This window comes from Pocillopora verrucosa, chromosome 4, assembly GCF_036669915.1.
Source record: "Pocillopora verrucosa isolate sample1 chromosome 4, ASM3666991v2, whole genome shotgun sequence".
NCBI classification, from domain to species: domain Eukaryota; kingdom Metazoa; phylum Cnidaria; class Anthozoa; order Scleractinia; family Pocilloporidae; genus Pocillopora; species Pocillopora verrucosa.
In genome coordinates, this window is record NC_089315.1 from 20249939 (window position 1) to 20274765 (window position 24827).

Below are 24827 nucleotides of genomic sequence, written 5' to 3' on the forward strand. Positions count from 1 at the left end.
TACTCCAGTGTTAATTCATCACGTCAGTTTTACTTCAATGCTATTTTGACCAATAACTCTAAATAAAACCAGCCACTACCTTCAATTTAGGATGCAGAATAAATTTTCCTTCTTTACCTTTATTTATTTACGGTGGAGTTTAGCAACTAATTTAGTCCACACGGCTGGTTTTCTATATGCGTCTGTCTCCCGCAACGAAATAAGTGTATCTGAAAAAAAGAGCTTCATCAAGTATTAAAATGACAAATGAAAACTGACCAACTAGATTGATCGCACAAACTGTCCAGTCGGCTAATCGGTTTGTCGTTAGTTCGTTCGTTTGTTGGGTCGGTAGTTCGTTCGTTGATAATTTAGTGTTAACATATGAGTAGAAAACGTAAATTGGCCACCGTAAAGGGTAAAAAAGCTGACGTTTCGAGCGTTAGTCCTTCGTCAGAGCGATGGGTCGTTAGTTCGTGCGTTGGGTCGGTAGTTCGTTTGTTGGGTAGGTAATTCGTTCGTTAGGTCGGCAGTTCGTTTGTTGGGTAGATAGTTTGTTTGCTGGGTCGGTAGTTCGTTTGTTGGGTCGGTAGTTCGTTAGGTCGGTAGTTCGTTGGGTCGGTAGTTCGTTCGTTGGTTCGGCCGTTCGTTCGGTCGTTTTGTTGGCCATACAATCAATCAATCAGTCAGATGGTCGATCGCATCTAGCCAAATGTTTATCAATTTTATTGTTTTATGTTTCTGTTGCATTCCGGCATGCGGTCGTAAGGGGTATTTACCTTGTATAAGCATGTAGTGTACATTAGCGGTTTTCAGCCTAGGATCCCCTCTTAAGGATAACAGCCAGTCTATTACCTGAGGGGAAAAAAATAATATATACACGAGAACAAATTAACAAGAAACAGCGGTTGCGTATGGCTTTAATGTGACTACAGTTATCGAAGTCCGTAAGAACACATAAATGACAAACTCGTCCCCACATCCCTCGTTTCTTTTGGTCACATGGTTGGAGAAATTAGGGACTGCCGTAGTGAAGATGTCAGAATTTTTCTCAGAAGCTGCTTGGCTTGATACATTCAAGGAAGGCGATTGTTAAACTCCATATGATCACATGTTTATCTTCTCCTTCCCCCCCTCCTCTCCCCGTACACAATCGCATACATTCGCAAAGGTAACAGGGCTGGTTTCAGGTGAGACCCTAATGTTCAATATTGTAGGCTTGTAAAATACACAAGGTAAAATTCGCTACTTTGTACCTCACTGAACGTCCGAATATTTAAAAATGGTTAGATGGTAGTAGATATTTATTGTTCAGGTGCAACGACTTCCAAACTCAAATGGCTCGGACTTCCTTCTTCGCCGTTGGGACACGACACAGATACACATACCTCCTGAATGGTTTTCCGAGTCTAGCGGCTCTACTCTAAAACCGTACATAGCTGTCCTCGTTTGGATATAAATCCTCCTCTTAAAAAAACTTTTAACATCTCTCTACCCAGAAGATAATTAAATTCTATGATTCCTTGAACGAATGCTGATTATTTACGAGCAGTAAAGTTTTATCATGGACAATTTTGTTAAGTGGTTACAATCGCAGCATTAAGCTCACAATGCCGCAGTAAACACTGTCATCAAAGAATGGGAGAGCATAAATCGTCAGAAGAACTGTTTACTCGTACCTTTTCCGCGATTTGCCTCCAGGGCTCCTTCCCCAACAAATTCGACAATGTTAGAGGAAGTAGCCATGGAAACCTTTCAATTGAGTAACAACATTCCACATCAACGGGTGGGCAAGTCGAAACGGGTAATTCGAGGCCTTGAAGTATAGGCAAGTCACACCAAGCAGCAGACACAAGTGACAATAACGTCAAAGAATTCATCAAGGTCTATAAAACACGACAATTGTTTTCAGTTAGGAGAATTGAATGAAATCAATGAATACACACAGGAAGAAGCATATCTATGCTTTTGATACAGATACCTGATGTGACGAAGTTTCCAAAGAAAGCTGAACTGCATTTTGAAACTGACCAATCAGTTCCACAAACCAATGCTGTCTCTCGTCATACTTCATTTTGGTGCAAGAATCAATTATAAGAGGGACAACACTGCAAAACAATTCCTTGTTCCTTTTTCCTGCAACAAAAGTTTACTTAAAGATTGATTTCTGCGACAGAATGAAGAGAAAAAAATTACATTACCTTGATTCGTAATTGCAACCTTGAATGCCACTTGAGTAATTCAAAGACTCAACTATCGAGTCACACTAAACATTTATAAAAGAAACTGTTTCTATGCTGCAATAAGGAGAGTTTGACACATCCAGAAAGGTTGTCCCACAAACGTTAAATACTTAAACGTTTCCATGAAATCCTCCTTGAAAAGGGGATAGTGCGGGTACGTGAAACGTTAATCAAGCATCCCTCCATTCCCATAAGACCTTTCGGAATTGTAACCTCTATACTAAAACTTTGTTCGACACAGCTTAATTGCTGAAGGTACTTTTTTTTCAAAACAAACAAACAAAAAAGACAAAACAGGTTTTCTTACCAATGAGATCAGTATTTAAAATAAAGTCAATGCATGGAGCAAGCCACTTCACCGGAGCTATACCATCTTGAACCGCGTAACAACGCAGAATGAAATCTTTGGTGTTTGTAACCTATAAGAGAATAAGCGTTAGAGGTCAAAGGGAAAGTTTTAGCCACACCAAACATAGCCGCAAAATTTTCCATGTACTCTTATATGTTACCTTCAATCAGATAATTTCCTATTGCAATATCAAATAAACACGATTTGTAACATAAATATTGTCGCCTGTGCCCGTGGTGATGTTTTCTATCGTGGCAAGGCAAAAGCCTGACGAGGCAATGGTGAAGGAGTGATTGCAGCTTTAAACTGAGGTGCAGTGTCCTTTCAACCGACGTCTAGAGGCTGAAGTAAGCTGGCTCCACGTGCTACTTTAGCAAGTATCTCGGTAACACTTAAAATTGACTGTGGAAAACATAACTCACAAAAAAAACCTACTTGTGTGTTCGGCAAAATGCGTTCCACGTTTTCAATAGGGATCAGTGCAAAACAGCGAGAAAACAACCTCAAACACTCACTCTGGCGAAAAGATAAAGAAAATCATATTAATTCTATCACTGAAATTTTACTAGTGCATATTAACAGGGATAATCAACTTTACCTCACTCTTCTCTGCACCAAGGGCATTAAACATGCGCTCAAGGGCCGTTATGGTCCATCCAACGACAGACGCAGGTGGTTCTTTTAAACAAAGGACTGAAAGGTAAGCTTCCAAAATGGTCGATCTCAGGGTACAGTCCTGGTCAAACATAATAAGAGAGTAAAACCTGGGTTCAGCGAACAAGTTTTGAAATATTGAATTAGATTTATACATTATGGACTCTAGAAGTTTGGTGAGGTGTCTAATCTCTTTCGTGACTGATATAGCAAAACTACCAAAGCGTATTGAGTGCATTAGCGTGTTTCTCCTGACAATTGATAGAAAAGAACCGATTGAAACTTAGTGTAGACGGCAGCATAGTTTATCAAAATCCGCTCCTGATAACTCGGAACCCCTTGCACACTAGATTTCCCCTAGATAATGAAAACTGTGCCAAGATTTTCATTTCACGCTACTTATCATGGTCTAGAATCCCCTTCGTTAAAAAAGCGCAGCTTTCATCATGATTATTTTTCACACAAGGGATGTTTATAAGACGAAAACACACGGCGCCTTCCAGAGGAGGTAAAATTCCCCTTCTAATACCTGCACATATAAGCACTTTACTTCTCGTCTCTTATGACACGTCGCACCTTCTGGAACACGAGGCTTTGAGTTCGTCCAAATGAATTAGCAAAATTCCAACCTAATGAAAACGATATCGCGGTCTGCTAGAAATCCACATATACAATGAATCGTGTGATATTTTACACTTATAAGTTGAACTGACCGTGCTTTTTCTCCATAGCTCTGTTAACCCTTCCTCATAGAACTCTTTCATCTTGGAGGAAGAAATGACATAAACCAGTCTTGACAAATTCTTCAGCAGCTCTCTTTTGCACAGATCCTGTCAAATTAATTTTAAATAGAGGTAGGTAGAAGCTCTTTTAACTTAAAACATTATACAAATCTTTAGGAATTCACAGGACGGGTCTTTTCGAAGAGTTTAAATAACTATCTTCAATGAAAACATGAACTCTGTGTTCTTCATTTAAAAAAGTAAGTGAACGCCATTAAAGATATTATGTCAATTGCTTTTATGACCCGTTCCACCGCAAAGCAATAGTTTCATAACATAGAATTGTAAGAAAGTAAAAAAGTAAATATTCAAACGAAAACTGTGTAACAGTAACTTCCGATGTAGAAGATATCACGTGGCTGTGCGGAGACACGAAATTTTTCTCGGCGTAGCGAACGAGTGAAATATTCTGATGTTTTTCAACACTGGAAGAGAAATTTGGTATCTCTAAGCAATTCAGCTTTTGGGCTTTAGATTTCACGTGGAGTGTCACGTGACTTTTGATGTAAACAAACCCCGAAAGTTCGGACATTGAGTCGAGTTCGCAGCACATGTGTCCAAATTTCGGCTTTGGAAATTTTTCTTAAATAACTTCCCACTTTAAAGAAGTGTTCTTCGCTCAAAATTGGCGTCTTTCTTTTATCATTTTCTGATCGTTTATCAAGCAAGTTGTCATTTCGCTGCCGTTGAAAAAGATGCGAAGAATGTTACAGGAAGAATTGCGGCATGGAATAATCGAACTAGTTCTGCGTACAGTGATGTATCTGTGTGCTTAGACTGTTAAATAAAATCACTTCTGTCTGAAAATTAGTGCCCACGAATCGCTGTAGAACGTGAGGAAGCCTTAATTCCCACACGAAATTGCGTACCTGGGTGTGGATTTCCTCAGCTGATAAATATACCGATTTTTTTTAACCTTAAGTAACTCAAGTGGGAAATTCTGCGAAACTCAGAACAACTTTCAAGAGGAGTTAAACTTAAGAACGGCAGATTACGGCCGACGCTAGTTTTTGTGGTACTAATGTCTAAAAAGAACTGAAGGTATCTTGTTATTACACAACAGTTCACGTAGTTTTTCATTGCTGTTTATGTAATAAGGTTGGATAGTTATACTTTCAAACTCAAAATATTTCCCATGAGGACCTCAAAAGTCTCATATCCTGACAATAACACTCACCCCCAGGCCCATAAACGACACACTACTCAGCAGAGACGACAAGAACGAGGACAGAGTAGAGGAGGACTGGGCTTGATTGACTGCAAGCCTGATACACAATTTTCTTGTATCCTCCCCTAGGCAGAATGAGGAGACAATTGTTAGCTATCTCTCATCGACAGGAAAAAATAAAGGAAGAAAGCAAACTGTAGTAGAAAGTATTTGGAAGAACAGAAAAAAAATGATGCATGTGATGCGAAGAAAGAGAAATAGAAATTGAGGCAATAGATTTATCTTACCAAAATTGGCTGTCATGATTGGTCCTAGTACTGACAACCAATTCACTGGTGGCAGTGCCACATGGGAGACGCTGACCAGTGATTCTAACACTGCGGGTACTCTTCCTTCACCGAAGTTCAAATGAGGACCTACAGCAATAAAACCATGGTGATAATTTACCGAAAGGAATCACTCTAAAATCTTCTAAAATAACCATTCCTTTTGGATCGTAGTACTCGTTATGACACATAGAGATCGCATGCAACGGGAACACAAAACGTAGCTTTCGATTAATTCTTACGGACCGTTAGAACTTAATTACCATACTGTATCTAATATTATAACAAAATTCATCAAAGAAGTAAAATTGAAATTACCTATCTTCCCAGCCTGGCCAAGAAAATCAAAGAGCAGTCGCAAAATACTCCCCTCTGACAGGTAACTGTAATTTAACGGAGCTGACAGAGAAAAAGCAATAATGAGTGCTGAATGCAGCATAGGAAAGATCAGGCAAAGACTTCCTAGTGCGTTAAAACGTTAGAATAGCAATTAAGACAAAATGTTGAAGTAGAATTTCGCACACAATTTTTATTCAATAGGCAGATGAAAAGTAGTTGTAAATGTATTTCCTAGGATAAAAGATGACCAACGGTCGTTTACAAACACTGACTGGAAGTATCAGCGACTGATAGAATGTAAAAATAACAGTTGCAGGGGAAGCAAATGAACAAAATAACATTTAACGATAAAGGAAAAAATATCATACAACAAATGACACAACCATGACAAAAAGACATCACGATCGTGCAACATTACTTTTAAGGAGAAGCAAAAAGATTCACTTTCGCTGAAACCCTTTTCCACTAAAAAGGTGTAAGATACCACTGATAATGACAAAAGAAACAACGTTAATTAAATAACAGATCAGTAACGCTAGGTAAGAGGTAACAATGTTTAATCGCCCGCAAAAAATCTGAAGAAAAAACTGGTAAAAAACCTCTCCATGTTTTAACCTACATTTGGCACCAATCTCTAAGCCTCCAAATTTACACTGCATGGATGAACTGATAAAAAGGTAATTTTTCCCATTTCCTAACACGCTCCACAACAAGAATTCGTTTGAAAAGGCAGCCAAACACAGTTGATAGAGTATCCGCTGGCAACATCACCATGGAATTCAGGTTTTTCTCTCCTCTCTCCGACCTTGGTGACATGTTTTATATCATTAGAGAGCATGCACGTTGTTTATTACTTACCACTTGTATTACTGATTGAACTGGAAGTAACTGCGTTGTACAGATGACCAAGAAGCCAGGCTGTATTAAAACTGAGACCCAAATCTTCCGGCGATGAGACAAGCTTCCAAATAACAGTCAAAAATAATAACAGTGAAGATGAAAAAATTCATTGCCCTTATCCTCATCATCATCTTCATAAGTGCAATAATTATCATCATTTTTTTATTATCATAACACTAATAATAAAAATGAACTTTAGGAAAAAATCCGCTAATAATTACAAAAGCAAGTACATTTCAACTTTTCGGCATCGCCCTAAACATTATTATCAAAGGAAAGTCGTCCGGGTGAGAGTGGTCCTGAAGACGACTAGTGCTAACTTTATAAAAGTAAAGACAATAATAATAATAATAATAATAATAATAATAATAATAATAATTATTATTATTATTATTATTATTATTATTATTACTACTATTGTCATTATTATCATTATTTTTATTGTTATTATTTTATTATTATTGAAGACATTTGAAACAAAACAATCTACCATCCTTACCTTTTGGAGATATTTAATGACGCTTCCTCCATTTTTAGAAAACACGACGTCAGAAGTAGAAGAATCCATCTATAGAATAAGCGGTCACAACTATTACACGGGATAGTGTTCAAATAATGGTAAATAAACGATGATAATCTGAAATGGTCGAGATATCATTTCTGGAAGAAATAAATAAGTACAGTCAGGGCTCACTCGATATCCTTTACACTTTAACATTACAACTTACGGTAAACAACCCCTGCTCAGAACCAAGTAGAGCTACGATTCCGTTCACAGCTGACAGTTGCCGTCGCTCAAAAACATCCTGTTGGCAAAGACAAATTCAACAGTTCACTGTTCCAGTGTTACCGCACAAAAATGCATGATCATCACCCTTCAGCTCTTAATTAGGCTACTGACATCCGTGTTTCGTTGATACTTGACAATAAAGACTCATGATACAATTCCACTGTGGCCAGATGTTCTTTGAACGAACGTGAATCGATAATCTAACACATTCTACTTTTAGTCGACAAAGAGACGATCACCTTCCTAATAAATTACCTTATTTTCAAGAACACTTCGCCAATCATTGCCAGCTTGTCTGGCCAACTCAATGGCTCCACCATGACCACAAGATACAAGTCCATGAAGAAGCAACCCGAGAGATAAAGAAATACCGCAAAACTAATAAAAAAGGATCAATAAAAAACATATCAAAGTGAATGTCCATCCTCGTTTTCTAGAATGGTGCTGTTTCGTATCCAAATTAATTTCTGAGTTCCAAAAGGTTGGAGTGAAATCATATGGCTTTCTTTCGTCCAGTTTAAATATTCATTTCTGCATACCTCTGGGTGTTTGCTTGACAACGTTTGAATGTTATCAATGCACTGCAAAGCTTGATCGGTAGACAGCAGGCCGGTGTGGAACGCATACACACAAACACAAGCCACACTAAAAGACAGGCACTAAAAAAAAGAGACAATCGTATTAAATACAGTCATTATCAAAATAACGTAAGCCTTGTATGAAATGGTGCACCTAATGTTTATTTCGAATAATTGGCGATACCCATTATTTTCTTTTTGTCTTCTACAAGAGAGAACTTTTTTCAGATCTCCTTAACCTTACCTGAAGTTTTTGACCAGGGTCTTTGCATTGCTCATTTAGCCTGTCAACAAGTTTGTGATAAAGATTTGTGACGTGATCCCTGGAGTCAGCAAGACCCTCTTTACACAAAGAGGACACAACGAGTCCAAAACCGAGACACGCGCCTTCCCTGTAAAGAAATAGATTCATCCATTCAATAATATGATTACAATACACTTCAAAAGATTTACGACACAGGTATAGCAGGTGCCTAAACCGTAACCGCTGACACAGGGAACTCACTTCCGACAATCACAATACCATTTCAAAACAAACAAATAAACAGTGCCAGCTGAGGAAATATTTAGCGAAATGTTTAATTTCAATTGTCCTTAACTTCGTTATTTGAAGCTGAAATGATTGGCCCAATGGCATACTGTCACTAACCATCTGAGAGACTGAGTACTGTACACGTCGTACTCGAGACATGAAGAAGCAGTCACTTTATGCATTTCTTACGTGTTATCCAAGTCATATGAAAAGGCAGTCTCCTCCAAGACATCTAAAGCTGTAGACATCAGTGGATAGCCCTGGCAAAAGAGCAAGTTGAACATGCAATTATCAAGGAAACGTTACCATCGGTGAAAGGAAAGCTTATTCACTTAGGCAACGAAGTCAACCCTTACATTAACAAAAAAACAAACAGATCGGCGACCAAGCGAAGGCAAATGAAGCCAATAAGTTGCACTTCAGGTCAATGCAGTCTATTTTGACTCTGCAGAAAAGGTAAATGTAGCACGTGGAGAATTATTTCGGAAACCTCCCAATGCCGAGTGCCGGCTGCGTAAGGAACATGTACCTACCTCTTTACCGTAGGCGTCACTGAAAAAGAGAGAGAACATATTAAAGGTCACTGATAGAGACATGTATCCCATTACAATAAAACTTGAGCGCAAAAACCCATGATGTAGTGAAGAAACATTAACAGGACTACACACCTGAAATGCTCTTCATGGAGCTTGCTGAGCAACAATCCAAGTCCTACAGAACAAGACATCTGTAACGAAGCTGAGCTACCTGATCTAAATGAAAGATAACAAGAATGTTTAGATACTTCTTAAAGACAAGGTATTGGCTCGGAAAACGCATCACAATTTCCGTAAAATCGCTGATTTTATAGTAAAATACCACAATTGCACAAAATTACTTGGATTGTCCTGGAATCCTTTGCTTCAGCAGTACAGTGATGTCGTGAATTCTGTCAGTGTCAAGAACGACAAGACAAGGGACCAAAAGTGACAAGGATAACGCAGCACATGAGCGAGCTAACAACGAACTGGCAGTGGAGCTGGGTGAAGACACCTGCAAGGTAGTAGTTAAATCAATGTATACAGAACATCTTTGTGAACTTGATTAGATTGCTTTACTATAAATTAGGATCGAAATGAAACTGTCCGAGGAACTTATAACCGGCCTTTACAAAGAAATATGTCAAAGGCGGGATTGTCTGCTTTTGACTCTTGGTTTCATTTGCTTTTTTTTTTTAGTAATTATATTTTTGTTTCTAGTCCACATAGTCATCGTAAACTGCTAACAGTCCTTTCATACCAAGAAAGACAAGGTTTACAATCACCTGCTGACACCAAACCAGAGTAGGACCCTTTGGCTTATAATTACCATCCAACACCACCATTACTGTGTCAGCCACCACGCTCAGCCATTCGTTGTTCCACTGATACTGTTCTGTGGTCTCTGAAGAAGTCTGCTGACGTACAATCATCGATACAGCCCGCGCAAGCCCTACTAAAGCAAGCACTGAATTACCTTGCACAGACGGGTTACCTCTAGGTAAAGAAATTGGTCGAAAATAAGTATCAAAAATTAAAAAAAATCTAGAATACGACTGATCTGATATAAGCCAAAAGGGTTTCCTTAAACACTCATAAAGGGTGTAGAATTTGATTTATTGTCGGACTAACGGGAGTTCTTAGTATTGTAATTTTATATTCACTGTTTTCCAATTTTTTTCCAATCTTATCTTATCATAATCTTTTAGTTCTTTGTTTTATGATCTAAAATATTTCATTTAAGATAATCAACACCGACAAGCCCCGCTACAAATTCTGTATTGCATTGTATCGTTTCAAGTACAACACCAAACGAGCGTCATAGATCGGCAAAGGAATCCGGTAAGCTTGGAATGCCTAAGTCAGTTTAGCTGTACCACAAAACAAACTTAGCTTTACGGCTTTTAAATGAGAATCTTTTCCACAGAAGTAATTAATGCTGTTCTCAATTCAGCAATTTACACATGACACTTAATTTACCTTGATACTGTTCTGAGTTGTTCAGTGATCTGATCTCTTACCCTGATGTTCAAAAGAAGTACAAAGATAGTAACTGTTAAATTAATTAAGGTATATGAGTAATAATAAGTAATGAAGAACCAAAAGGACCTTCAAAAATAACACATACTAAAAGGACTTTAGAGGTCCTCCAACACATGATTTATGTGTAAATTCACTTTCCTGTAATATATTCGTGCAGTATGTCGCAAAGTGCTTGAGTTAGCTTTCTTTTGACGTATTCGATAAACGTGACTGTATTGCAAACACTTTACACTTAACGACTTTGAGAACTGGTATCAACGAACTTAACAGCAAAGAGGGAAATTCGTATAAACCACTGCGCACTAACCAAAGCCAGCAATTGGACTGTCTTGTTTTTAGTTCTTCGGTATCTTGAATGTGACCATGACTATGTTGCATCTCAAGCTCAGCTTTACGACCCTACAACGAGGCCAACAGATATAAATAACTTCTCAATAAAATTCCTCCTCAAGAGCTGAGTGATCGATCACGAAAACAGAATATGCGAATATAGAAAATCCGTAATTAAGAGAGTCCTTCTATGTATAATGTCTTCTACTGATGTTTCCACGGAATCACACGACCGACAGCTCGTCAATACGAGTTCAAAGAGTAATCATAAAAATACAATGCTAAACAGCCAAGATTTAAAGAGCAAAAAAGCTTCAAAATAAAGAATTTTTCGTCCGGTGCAATGGAGAAGAGACTATTCTCCAGTTGATTACAGTTTGACCTTTTAGTATACAAAGACTCTTCTTTCTCTCCATGACTTTTCCGAGTATCCCAAAACGTTCGAAGTCGGGAAAAAAGAAGACTTATAAAGAGAATAGAAGGAAGTTCATTATGTGTACGTGACACAGAACAAAAACAGTTAAAAAACACAAATTAAACGCTTAGGGTAATAGTTGGCCGATTCCTTCTTCTCCTAAATCCTTCTGCGGAGTCTACGCTATGATGTGGATAGTGATAGCATTTCCAATCAAATAACGGCCTGAGTAAAAAAGACCACCGGATGGTTTAAGGAGTAACACAGATAGGATAACGAGTAGAAGGAAACCAGATGGATCTTTTGAGGAGAGATGATTTTTAAAATGCCTTTCGTACGTATTTCGTCAATCACTTGTGAAGATTGTTGAGCATCCTCCTGGGATCAACAATGTCCAAAGGATAGAGCACATTAATAGAACAGGAAAGATGGCAAATATTTAATTGAGCCCAGTAAAGATGGGATCCATTCTGTCAAGAGGACGGGAAAAGAAAATATGCTTATTACATCATACGTACCTCTACACAAGCCTTGTAAGCGCGATTCATGAAGGAAAACCACGCTTGAGGCAGCAGTAATGTTCTGTGCCATTCAGTCGGCTGCACTGGTACCTAATGTAATAGGATGAATCATCAAACATACGTGTAGCCAATCCGCACACAACAGACAGATGAACCGATTTTCACTAAGAAATCACACTAAGTCTATTGGAAATAAGATTTAAATTTGTGGGGAATATCACTTGAAAACTCTCCACTTTTAGCTGCGACATACCCAATCATGTCATGCGTTTGACTAATCACATAAGTTCGAATCGAATTGATTGAATATAAACCCTTTCACTCGTACGGTAATAAATGACCCAACCTGCTTCAAATAAAACTAAGGCATTTCCATTGACATTCCCAAAGTGATGTTTCCCCAATTTTCAAATAGCGTTCTACCGTTATCAAAGAAAAAAGGAACTTGCTTGCTAAAATTTGCCCAGTAAAATCAAAAGGGAAAGTCCTCCACAATAAAAGTTTTCGATAACACGCTGTTGCTTTAAGTTTGGTCATGCGTGATGCAACACAGTGATGCATAAAAAACATAACAGCTATCAACTGCACGAAAAGTGCTCGTTTATATAATCCTCGACATAATCTGTTCCTTTAAGCTGTTCCGTTTGATTCTCGTGGATATCAGCAAATGGTTTACTAATAAATGAAGTGGTGTTGAAAAAATAAAAAAACGTTTTTGGCATCATTGAGATCACGGCTGCATTACTAACTTTGTCACGAGACAATTTTCTAACGGAAACGTCTACAGATATTGGAGTGAGTTCCTTTGGAACTATTCGCGTAAAAATCAGTGATTTTGGGTCACACGGGCTGCGGTGCATCAAATGAGTCGATGAATTCTTGTTGTGAGTGACCACCGATACTCATGACTATGTCTGATTATTCTAAAATGAATAAAAACTTAGCCTGAAAAAAGGAAAAGAAACTTGCTGACAATCAAGTAAAAATACTAATTATAAACAACACAGAAGTACTTTAAGTGATTAGGTTGTTTGCATGACTTACTTCGTGAAGTAGTGAATCTAACATCTGTCTGTATGTACGAGCACAATCAACCATATATTTTCTGGCCCGTTTCCCTTCGTGTTGTTCAAAAGGAGGTTCGAAACTAAACAGCATTCCAGCTGATTCAATACAAAAGAGTAGTTCACATAGAGAAACATAAAACAGGCGCCACTCACAAACTTTGAAAGTAGAAAGAAACTTCCATGGCTGATATATGTACTAAAAGATATTACGTAAATAGACTTGGCAACGTAGCAAAGGAGAAAGTGAGGGACAGAGAGGGAAGTTACTACCTGATCCACACTTTGGGATGATACAGTTTCCATTTAACTTATAAACAAGAAGTCTATCGTACGCAAGTCTCTTTTTGAAACCGCATTACAGCTAACTGTAATCTGAGTCTGATGATATAGGTGAACAGATTATCACGGAGGAGAACGTGGAAAATAACACTATCGATAGATGATGAAGGGGAAATAGAAAAATTCACATTGCCGACAACTAGAGAAAAACAACCTCAGTTTAACTAAAAATACATTTTGTGGAATCAATATATCCAAGCCAAGGCCCGGACTGTCCATATCTGTCCCCGCTGTTTCTCTTGATATACATCAGGGAGCTTAAAAATATGGTAACAAGTTATACAATTATAAATCAATATCTGTTGTATTCTTGGTACCTGCAAGTCCTTGGTTCAATCCAGGTGATTTCGACTTCTCATATTGTGACGTCAAAAATTTTGGGATGGATCGCAAATTCCTCTCATGTGATGATGAAGTGTGACCCAAACCCCGTGGCATAGATTCAGCTTCCACTTTGATCATGTTGGTCAATAGCTTCTGGTAGCCTGAAATTCGTTGTATCAAGAACTAGTAATTTCTTTCTGCTTTAGTTGTTGTTGTTTTTTTTTCAGCATTTCAACACGCTGAACTGGTTCAAGCATTAGAGCTGATACCACCAGTAGGTTCCACTTTGTTTACTGTGATACAACATGGCATTGGGATCACACAGTACGGCGGATTTAGCGACATCAATAACATATCTTGATTCAAAAGAGTTATTTAAAATCATTGTCTGTTGTATTAAGGAGTTTGCTACGCTCTTAGGGTGAAATCGGTGACTGACTGGATGCAAAGAATGGTACTGTTGGATCAATCCCGTTGAGTTTTATTTGTAAAAAGACTGATTTTCACGAATAGAATGAAGAGTAAGATTTTGTACCTTGGAGTTCATCTTGTTTGACCATCTGCAGAAGCTCAACATAAGCAGTCCCAGGGGGCATTGAGTTATCAATGGATTGTTGTACAGCGGCTTCATCATACTCTTCATCCACGTTGCCATCAAGTTTTTTCTTAGACGCCAGCAATTCTTCTTTCAGTGGAAGGTAGATCTACGTATGGCATACATTTAACATAAAACATCTGATTTGTGGTTTAGATGCTATGAGGTCCACATATCAAGTTGATACCGAATACTCCACAGAGATGATTGGACTCTGATGCGAACTAACGATGAACTAAACCAGAAATAACTATATAGAGCGTTTTAACCGACGGCTTCATACAAACACTACAATACCTTTGGAGGAAGATGAATCAGCTTGAAATCAGATGGATGAAATATTGACAAAGTCGTGAAAGCAGCATGAGCGACAGGCGACTCCTGATGGTAAGAGACCAAACCACACAGTAAGCATCAATAAATGAACGTTGATTCCTGGCGGTCAATGGCTTTGTTCAGCGGCTTTACCAACTGAGCCCAACTTATTCTTCGTGTCCTTGACAGTTTTTTTGTTGTTTTCATTGGACCCTCTGACGTCGATAACGGTTACAGTTTACAACTATTTTTAATATTTTCGGTTTCAGGAGTTTCTAAAAAAAAATTGTACATTCTCTGTCTGAGTCACTTCTTTGGATTTCTAAAAACAGAAGACCTAGTGAAATCGACGTCGACGTCGACCTCATCGCCTGAAGAAGACTAGCAGTATGCAGTCGAAACGTCGCAATCTACATCACACGTGACTACATCATGAGACAAACGAAAAACTTAGCTTTTATTATACATACAATTTCACACGTAATAATACATATGCAAAATTTTAGCGTACTCCTTGGCTGAAAACACGTCAATTAATACCAAGTAGTGCAGAAAATTGAAGTTAAGTGCAGAGAGTTGACATTAAATTGATTGACTGGTAAGTCGCGAAAGCCCAACAAAACAAAATGGCGGACAGGTTAGGAGAAAGTAGCAACGTTTTAATCCAGAGTTTGAGGGAGAATGCTTAGAGAAAAAAAACATCCAACAAAGGAAAAACAACTGGCTAAAAGTCTAGCATCCAAAACCGGATAGAAGTATGAAACGGAGGCCCTCAGTAAAATTCTCGAGGAGTTTTATGCAACAGTTCGTACGAAAGACGTGGAAGATTACAAATGTGATAGCTTTCACGAGATGGTTATTACTAACGACCGATACCTAACAGAGAAAGAAGAATATAAACGCTTGATTATTCTCCAGATAAATTTTAAAAGTTTGAAGCAAAAAGAAAAAGCCTGACTACTCCTGTAACGAGACAAAGGCAAATGGCCGAACTGGTGAGCCATTACACGAAATAAGGACATCTAAAAGGAAAACAGTCATGATTTTGCTTGTATATTATCAACTAGTAATCACATGATTTTCCTCGTGCGAACCCTACGGGTTCGTGCAATTGGTTTAGCCTTTGAAAAATTTACTCGTGCTGATTTATTCCAAATTGCACTCGAAATCATGTGATTACCAATTAACATTGCTCTTCCCTACGTTCAGTTATCATCAAATATCACTTCACCTTGAGCAGAACAACGTCTCGTGCATTTGTTAGAAGAACATATCACCGTTACAGCGGTCATACGAACCTCATGCTGCGTTAACGACCATAGAAAGGTAAGTACTTCGTTCTTAAAATCCTGAAAAAGGAAAGAAAATGTCAAGTCGGAGTTAATTCTAAAAATTCGTTTGCAAAGATATCCGTGATTTTCAATTCCCTTGAAACAGCTAAAAAAATTAGAGCAACGTTTAAAACCTCAAGCAAACCACTCGTACCAGATAAACTGAAGAGTTAGAGACCAGGTCGGATACAATTCTGAACAACTGACAAATACTGCACAGAACTTGGGGCCGTCTGTCCATGCCAAGCTTCACGGAAAGGACTTTCCACGCAGTGCATAGATCGACAACCTGAGGAAGAACAAAAATGTGACACAGATCTGAATCACATCTAAGTGTCCATCTACGGAAGCCTGAAGTTGAAGATGATATCATGTACTTGTACTTTTGTTAGTTTTTTGTTTGTTTTGTTTTTTTTGTTTTGTTTGTTTGTTTTCAATAAATACTCAGTTGACGTTAAAGGCAGTCAAGGGCAGATGCAAAATTTAATTCGACATACCTCAGCTTTACAAAGCTGTTCCAGGGCTTGCAGTGCTAATGATACCACTAATGCAGAGGGAGTGTTTTTAGTCTCGCCTGGCTTTGTATTCTCATCAAGCAATTTGGACAGCAAACCAAGTAGATCTTCACCGTGCTGAGAGGGCCTGAAGAGGACCACCAACATATATCAGGCAAAATTAGTCATAAAACATGATTATTCATTTGCAACTTCTATCCCCTGAAGTATAAATGCGTCTCATTTGTTGTTAGTTCTTATTTATTTATTTATTTGAGTATTTATTTTAATGAACTAACGACGGAGATGCTTTCAAATCAGGATTAATCAAATATTACTTCAAACTTTTATTAAAAACAATGCATTTTTGGCAACCCTGATCGCGTTTATGGCCTCCAATATATAAGAATTGTTTAACCCAGAACTACGTTATATGCTTCAGCTGATATGTCTTACATCTCACAAGCGAAGGAAGCAAGACGTCTAATCACCTTTAATTTCTACCAAATTGAAGCAGAGCACTCCAAAATGTTTTGAAAATAAGCTTGCTTCACTCTTCTCCCCGTTGGCATGACCGCAATTATGTCGGGTTTGAATAAAAAAAAAGAAAGAAAGAAAGCAGCCAAACACTTTTCTCAGCTCTGTTTTAATTCAAAGGGCATATTATGAAGAAAAAAATATGTTGCGGCTATTTTTGATAAGCTTTCTATTTCCTCAGAACGTGGATCTTTATCGCCTACTTTCAAAACTTTGAGAAATTCATATGATCAACATGCTCACTCCTTTTTTTTTTTTTGCCAGGGACACTCTTTGTGAAATGTCCATGCATGATCACAGCATATAAAAAAGCATAAAAGTAGTAGTAGCAAAAGCAACTGATGAACTAAAAAAAATTCCCTGTGGTAAATCTTCGCTACAAATGCGTTTTGTGTACCTCACATGTACTTTATTTCGTACGATCGTTACCTAAGCTTGCAGATGTCTAATAAACAAGCTGCTTGAGCAATCTTAATCTCCAAATCCAATTCAGCTCCCAAATTGGAGTCAACTACTGAACTCAGTGCTTTCTGAAGGTGCGGAAACACTCGGTTATTTGACTGCCACAACTTGCAAATCAGTCTCAGAGAAACAGGCTTAAGAAGAGGACACTTTCCTATTGTCTGAATCGTGCGTAACACAGGACCTATACAAAACTGCCAAAAAGGAAAATGAACATAATTTATGCACGGGTGAGGAAATTTCTACAGAAGTAGTCACATGATAAAACTACATTTTTCACAATTTTTAACGCTAAACTAAAAATAATAATGTGTTTATAAAAAAACCTCCACACCCCTCGACATCAGACCACCCTACAAACTGGTTAGCGGCTACATGTTACTGAAGAAACCGGAGTACCTTGTGAGTGGCAAGTTGTGGTATAGTGTACAGAGCATACTGTTTCACTTCAGAATCAACTTCTTTACTAAGTTTATAGAGTATTAATGGCAGAAAAGTAACAGCCTGCAAAATAAGACATCACATAAACCGGTGAATACCGAGCCTAAAAAAAGGGTCGAATGAACACAATTCTTAATCTGTAACCACTTTCAAAGTAAGCCGATTCTAAAGGGAGAAGGCTATGCTCCATTTGGGGCTCATTTGCAGTTCATAATATCGAAGAAAATCAACGGTTACTTCTGCGGCTAATTCTAGAATAGAGAAGATCGCTACTGGTTTAAGACCGAAAAACGATGAAAAAGCAGGTGCCTGCTAAAAGTTAAACGCATAGTAAAGCCACATGATTTGTTCCATACATGAGATTAGTAAGCTCTGTAAGACCAAAGCAAGTAGCTTACGTTTGTTCTTGATACAAGAGTATCTGGAATACTGTCATTAGTACTTAAGGGTAAAACAACCAACGGTAAGTCTGTAGTTCTGATTAAATAAATAAGTTACAAGGTAGTCCGAGTATTTTTCTATCTAACATCTTTCTTTGTCCATTTTATTGTTGGCGTACAGTGCAGACACAGACTTTATTTTTCAGACCTGTGATGGATCTGCCTTTGCTAAAATTGGGATAACTTCTAAGACTTCCATAGCAAGAGATCCTTGTGAAGTCACCAACAATGCAGACAACATCAAAGGAACATGACTTAGCAGGCGACGGTGTGAAGCTACTGACTTCTGTAAATTGCTCAGCCAGTGCTTTGTAGATTTGGTGTTTCTTAGAAAGTGAAAACAGTCATACATAAATTATCTGACCATAAAGTCTTCTTTCTCCTGAAAACAGGACTAATCGACAAAAATATTTCACAGCTAGCATAGCACTATTACCTAATTAAGATGATCATTTCTTCAGCACAGGCTGTCATCTGTCTGATACACAAACTCAGAGCTGAAGCATAGTGCTGATGAGTATTCCCAATAGTCTGAAAAAAAGACAAAACCTACTAACTTATGTGCTTCCCATATTTTTGAAAAGTTAAGCATATTATTCTTTCTTGAGATTGCTGCAAGCTGATTGATGTTTCATTGTATGATATGTACTTTTGTTTCATTGTGTCATCTTGTTCAAGTTTTAATTGTGCATGTTATCAAGTATATCTACTTATTGCAACTAATTTTTCCAAGAGGTTCCACAAGTTTTATTGTGTGAAAAAGGCACAGAATTATTCTTGTATGCAACTATGTTTCAATCACTGTTTGATTCAGCTGCTTATAAATGTTTTCATAGGATAATTACCAGTAATTCAAATCAATCAACCAGTGTACTCTAACTGTTCCCACCGCAGCCAGAGGCAATCATCACATTACATGTATGCACTTCTCACCTTAGTTTGGTTTTCCTCAATTAGGGGAATAACATTGTTTTCCACAAATCCTAAGATCTTGAGAGCTTTACAGTGTAAAGAATGCACAGTGCCACCCTGCATCCTTATGCTGAATGTCTGCCTGGGAGGTGATGTTATAATTTGAAGTATTGGTTGCACAAGAAATAAATGACTGACGGGGAGAAACAGGCAGTCAGGCTTGAAATGTTTTAATTGAGTTTGCACTGTTGACAAACCTACATGAAGAAAGATGAAAATTTTTAATGCCATATTCAAGAATGGTCTTATCAAGATCAAGATCAAGATCAAGACCCTTAGTGCAGAGTGCTTCAGTTAAGAACTAGACCTCTCTTACCCTTGCTTCATCAAGACATCTTAAAAAACCAGAAGGATTGACACTTACAGAGCTGAAGAATATGAATGTAACAGTCTCCCAGTGAATCCAGAAGAAGCTTGCTCAAGGTTGGTAAGATGTATAATTGCAAGAAGGCCTTTAATAAGAAAAATCAATTACATTATTCAGAATTAATTAACTGTAACTACTATGTCAATTTTCATCAATTTGAAACCCACTAAAGTCACATAACAAGAATCAATTCATTTTCCTGGGTTTTGAAAATTCCTATATAATGTTAATTCTTCATCCAAATGAAATTTTGACAAAAAAAATTGAACTAAAACAAATACATGTACATTAAAAGCTTACATTTCTATTTGAATGACTAACAAGTGAGCTCAAAACCATAAAAGTTTACCATTTAACCTGGAAAACTCATTTTTTAATAATATCACACAGTTCAGAACTTAAAATAGTAAAACTACTTGACTCTCCACTCTTGCCATTCATTTGGCCTTTAGCAATTGTTCTGAGTTTTGAGTCCTTACTTTACTAAATAAGTTACCAAAGCAATACCTGTGGACAATGATGTTGAATTGTTTGCAATAAGAGGATGGATGATGTCATGTCAGAGCCAAAAGACAGACTCTCGCAACACAAAGAAAACAAATGATTCACCATCAGCTCCAAATGGCTAGTACCTAAATATACCATGCAGAACAAAGGTAATTATTTAAAAAAAAAATAATCACAATCAAAATATAATGAAGTATATTATAAAGTACATTATATAAATATAATAATATTAATATATAATATAATAATATTACATAAATACAATAATATTTTCTTTGTCCCACACTCGTGACAAGACAAAAAAAACATCATTCTCTATTTCTTTACCAAGCTCAAAATCTACCATCTCTCTTATTTCTATCTACAAACATTACGCTATCGACATTGCTGATCCTAGCAGTTTGTAGGACATGTGTCACATGAACTTTGTAACAGACCTTGCTCACCATGGAGTCTCTGTGGCTTGGTGGTAGAGCATTGGAGCATAGAATCCACAGGTCTGAGGTTTGATTCCTCATGGGGACTCAGAATATTTTCTTTGTCCCACACTCGTAACAAGACAGAAAAAAACATATTCTCTATCATTTGAAAGTTTCCAAAAAAATCCTCTTTTTCCTTTTGTTCTTTAAAACTTACCACCAGGGAAAAAATTTCTATGTTCAAGTAACCAGTTTGTCAGACTGTGCACAAGAAAAGTTGTATGACTGAGAGATTTGTCATCAATCTAGAGAACAAGGGACAAACAAGTGCAAATAAACATGATAGTTTTTGGCAGTCAATAAATGTTCCAGTACCGTACTACAAAAATGGCAAGTTGTCTCATTAATGTCATGGGAGTTACATCCTGCATATTTACACTGATAAATAGCTAGGGATATTAAAAGCATCTGGAATAGGATCCTTTAACCAAGCTAAGTTTTGATTTTAAAGGGTTAAAATAATCCTTACAATTAGATCCTTGAAAAACAAATTTTGACTTCTCTATTTTCTTCCCAGGTTTATTGGAAAGGTCAATAATTGTCAGAGTAACAAGACACCTGGAGGTGTTAATGTGGAATGCAATAGTGGTTATCTACAGTCACTCTGATTTTATGTGGAAAATAATAAATTTAATGCTAAATTCAAAGTACAGGAAAAAAAATAACCATGACTAAAAGAGTCAACAAAAAAGAATATTATGTGCGATCACCCAACCAGGTGGTAACCCAGCCAACAGAGGTTTAGTGATAAGCACTAACATGAGGCTAACAAGCATATGGCTAATTCCATATTTGACTATGAGGGCTCTCAAGCACATTTTTCATGTGGTCTGCCACAGACATTCCACATAATGAGAACAAGTGATCAGCATATAGTACTTTAAGAAAGAGGTCACAAAATATCTGAAATGCATGTATATGAAGGATAAAAAATGGATAAAAAATGGATAAAAATGGATGAAATGCTTTTCATAGTACTCTTAACTGTCTTGGTTCATTTTAATTTTCAGTTTGATGATTTTGTGACATTTTTCTTTGGTCCCAATTTTGTCATGAATATTTATTAGTCATGATCAAGATCCATAACCATATTCTTTTCAAAACTACAGCATTGAAAAGTAAAGGCAAGTTTGTTTCGCTTTCAAAAAACAATAGGAAGCACTCATATGCATCATGTGTTAAAAAGTGTTTATTATGGATGGAAAGACAGAACAATGTTGACGCTATTCAGATTATGCAGCTTTGAAGAATGATGGAACTCTCTATGCGCATGCCATGTTCTTCTTTAAGACAAACTGACCTACTTCAACATTTTAGGCCAATGTAAAAACCCTTTTCAGTGATTTTAATTGTTAATACACATGTGTAGAGGTATCCACAAGAGACTGTGAAGATGTAGACCATACTTTTTCAAAACGATTTGTAAATGTTTTGTTTCACAATTAAATGTGGCTTTCTTAATTTAATCAGTTTTTGTTCCTCATCAATATTCATATTCTCGATTATCTGGTCCCTCAATTATTCTGACTATTTTGTCTAGTCCCAACAAATCCAGATAATCAAGGTTCGACTGAAACAGAACAACGATCCAATAGTTAAAGTAGGGTAACAAGATAAAATGGTCTGACTGGTTACAGTGATCCAGTTAGTTAAAATTCTCAAACTAGATAAAATGGTCCAACTGCTTTAAATGGTCCAACTTATAAACTGGTCAGACTGGTAGAAATAATCTAACAAAACAAAATGGTTCAACTGGTTCAGAAAGTCCAATTGCTTTAAATGATCTTTCTAGATAATTTGGCCAACTGCCTGAAATTGTTCAACCAGTCATTGTAGTCCAACTGGTTCAAAGGGATCCAACTAACATAGATGGACTAACTAGATAAAATGGACTAACCATATAACACTCCAACCAGTGTAAATAATTAAAATACTGACATTAAATGGTCCAAAAGGTTGTAAGTAAATGTGGAAATGGGCTGATTAGCAGAAATGGCCTAACTTCAAATAGGTGACAAAATTGTAGACAAATTGACCTTTTCAACCCCCTATTACTTTACTTTTATCTCTTTTGCCCTTTTTAAGTGTGTGTCAACTAATTTGGATGCTGATTGTAGATAAAAGGTCCAGCTTGTAATACATGGGGTAACTATATAAAATGATCCAACTAGTAGTAAATGGTCTAACTAGAGAAAATAATCCAACTGATAGAAATGGCCTCGCTAGAGAAAATGGTTCAGCAGCATAAAATGATTGAATCAATTAAAATGATCTAATTAGATAAAATGATCCAATCACCGAAAACAGTTGGACTGCGTAAAATGGTCTAACTATGATCTGTCTCGATAAAATGGTCTAATCACTTAGAATGGTCCAACTGGTCAATGGTCTAACCACACAAAATGATCCAACTATCATGGCAAGACTATCTGACTTAATAGTGACATAACTTTTTCTACTACTGATATGAAAATAATAACTAGTTTCAGGTAAAAAAGAGGGGAAAATGGAAGGACTTCATACCTACAGTATTATGAGTGTACATAAGACTGACATAAAAACATGCCACTGAAACTACTAAGAAGAAGACTGTTCTTGTAAATAAACTCAGTGTCAATTGTTTGGACTTTGATAGTCCAAATCTTTAGGATACAGGTATGTTGTAACTAATTTTTATGAGACAGATCACATATTTTCCTACTGACCAGTTGAGATAAACCTCTCCCCTTTAGAGGAGCGGAAAAGAAATGTACTTTTCTCAAAGAATCTACTGCAACCAATTACTCAATTGCCAAAAATGTATAAGATATTTTCATAAAGGTTATGTTCCTTATCATAACCAATTGATTCTAAACTGACCTGATAGCAGGGAACAAGAGATGTCAATAAATCAATAATATCCCCAACAAGAACTTTTCTCTCAGTAACTTCTTCATGGCTGTGATCAGTTTCTTAATATAACAAAACAAAGTACATATCTTAGTGATATATATCTTAGTACATAAAAAGAAATTGAGCTTGTTCCAATCTATCAAGTGAACTCAAGAGGATTGCATAATACATGCCGCTACACTTGATGGAAACTTTCAGCTGAAGTTAAACTGCATGCATCATGTTATGGATGCACAGCTATGCACACATAAGGATTTTTACCGTAGTACCTTCTTAGGAAAGAGGTAGAACTTACACCAGGATGATGTCATAAATGAATGCATGCTGAATGTATAAAGATATGAATATATGCTAGAACAAAATGGACTGCTACAATTCTCTAACAAGTCACTAAAATTTAGACATACCAGTACATTGAAGTAAAGCACTGGCTGTCTGCAAGAGGGTTGTTAAAAGTTGCTGCCTAGTAAACCAATTAACTGTGACATTTGGATCCAAAAGAACAAACTTAAAAAATGATTCCAGCATCCGTAGAATAAATCGAGGATCACAATTGAGATATCTGTTAAAAAAAAATAAATGCCCATAGGATAACAAAAATGGTATGTTCCCCAGGACACAACACAGTTGCATAATCTGTGTTAACCCTTCTAGCATATTAAGCCCAAAGATTTTTATAATTACTTAAAAATTCATCTAAACTTAACCCACCCATGTATTGGTTTCAACCATTTTACACTCCATATTTTAAAAAATATGCATAGCCTACTATCTCTTGAAAAAATAAAAAAAAAAACTTATTCAATTTAGAGACAGACTTCTGCAAATTGCCCTAAAAACTTTTGTTAGAGCATATTTTAATAAGTTGGTTTTTGTAACCAGGTTTATTCATGACAAAATTATAAGCAAACATGTTAGGTGAGTTAACATAATTTCAAACTTGTTTAAAGCTGAATGTGACACTGTAGGAGAGGCAAGTTTTAACATCTGACTAATGGAACTGAGTGATCTCATTGCTAAAACACAATAATTGAAAATTGAATTAATACCATGCATAGTTCAAAACATAAAAGATTTGCCACAACATCAGGAAAATTGGTTGGGGGATTTAAGTATGGCTGTACCTTTTGATACTGTTTACAAGTAAAACACTGACTTCTTGGATCAGGATTGTTGCACTTTCAGGACAACTTATCACTAGTGTAATGAATGGGTGGGGAGAGGCCCTGATAAGACAGAAATAAACAGTCAGGTAAATGAAGAAACACTCCATAAATCACATGTATATAATTACCGTAA

The 24827-nt window shown here is 36.9% G+C and overlaps 1 protein-coding gene across 1 annotated transcript in view; it reads right to left on the bottom strand.

Annotated features, from left to right (window-relative positions):
* LOC131773101 (focadhesin) overlaps positions 1–24827 on the bottom strand; it is a 29297-nt gene that overhangs the window by 2587 nt on the left and 1883 nt on the right. The window contains exons 5-47 of the mRNA XM_059089073.2: positions 24653–24754; positions 23936–24090; positions 23496–23587; positions 20794–20881; positions 20158–20282; positions 19648–19735; positions 19245–19480; positions 18748–18842; positions 18460–18637; positions 17830–17934; positions 17398–17624; positions 16435–16579; positions 16092–16226; positions 15905–15955; positions 14589–14672; positions 14232–14400; positions 13690–13857; positions 13011–13129; positions 11964–12056; positions 11008–11099; positions 10638–10679; positions 9944–10154; positions 9518–9672; positions 9309–9392; positions 9174–9192; positions 8830–8900; positions 8353–8500; positions 8070–8189; positions 7786–7908; positions 7469–7546; positions 7240–7308; positions 6699–6801; positions 5820–5900; positions 5463–5591; positions 5185–5300; positions 3939–4055; positions 3170–3307; positions 3007–3087; positions 2530–2641; positions 1961–2115; positions 1659–1865; positions 759–834; positions 118–209 (exon numbers count right to left, since the gene is read on the bottom strand). Of these exons, the coding sequence (XP_058945056.2) occupies positions 124–209; positions 759–834; positions 1659–1865; positions 1961–2115; positions 2530–2641; positions 3007–3087; positions 3170–3307; positions 3939–4055; positions 5185–5300; positions 5463–5591; positions 5820–5900; positions 6699–6801; positions 7240–7308; positions 7469–7546; positions 7786–7908; positions 8070–8189; positions 8353–8500; positions 8830–8900; positions 9174–9192; positions 9309–9392; positions 9518–9672; positions 9944–10154; positions 10638–10679; positions 11008–11099; positions 11964–12056; positions 13011–13129; positions 13690–13857; positions 14232–14400; positions 14589–14672; positions 15905–15955; positions 16092–16226; positions 16435–16579; positions 17398–17624; positions 17830–17934; positions 18460–18637; positions 18748–18842; positions 19245–19480; positions 19648–19735; positions 20158–20282; positions 20794–20881; positions 23496–23587; positions 23936–24090; positions 24653–24754 (5068 nt within the window). The 3' untranslated portion in view covers positions 118–123. The remainder of the gene's footprint in view (positions 1–117; positions 210–758; positions 835–1658; positions 1866–1960; positions 2116–2529; positions 2642–3006; positions 3088–3169; positions 3308–3938; positions 4056–5184; positions 5301–5462; positions 5592–5819; positions 5901–6698; positions 6802–7239; positions 7309–7468; positions 7547–7785; positions 7909–8069; positions 8190–8352; positions 8501–8829; positions 8901–9173; positions 9193–9308; positions 9393–9517; positions 9673–9943; positions 10155–10637; positions 10680–11007; positions 11100–11963; positions 12057–13010; positions 13130–13689; positions 13858–14231; positions 14401–14588; positions 14673–15904; positions 15956–16091; positions 16227–16434; positions 16580–17397; positions 17625–17829; positions 17935–18459; positions 18638–18747; positions 18843–19244; positions 19481–19647; positions 19736–20157; positions 20283–20793; positions 20882–23495; positions 23588–23935; positions 24091–24652; positions 24755–24827) is intronic.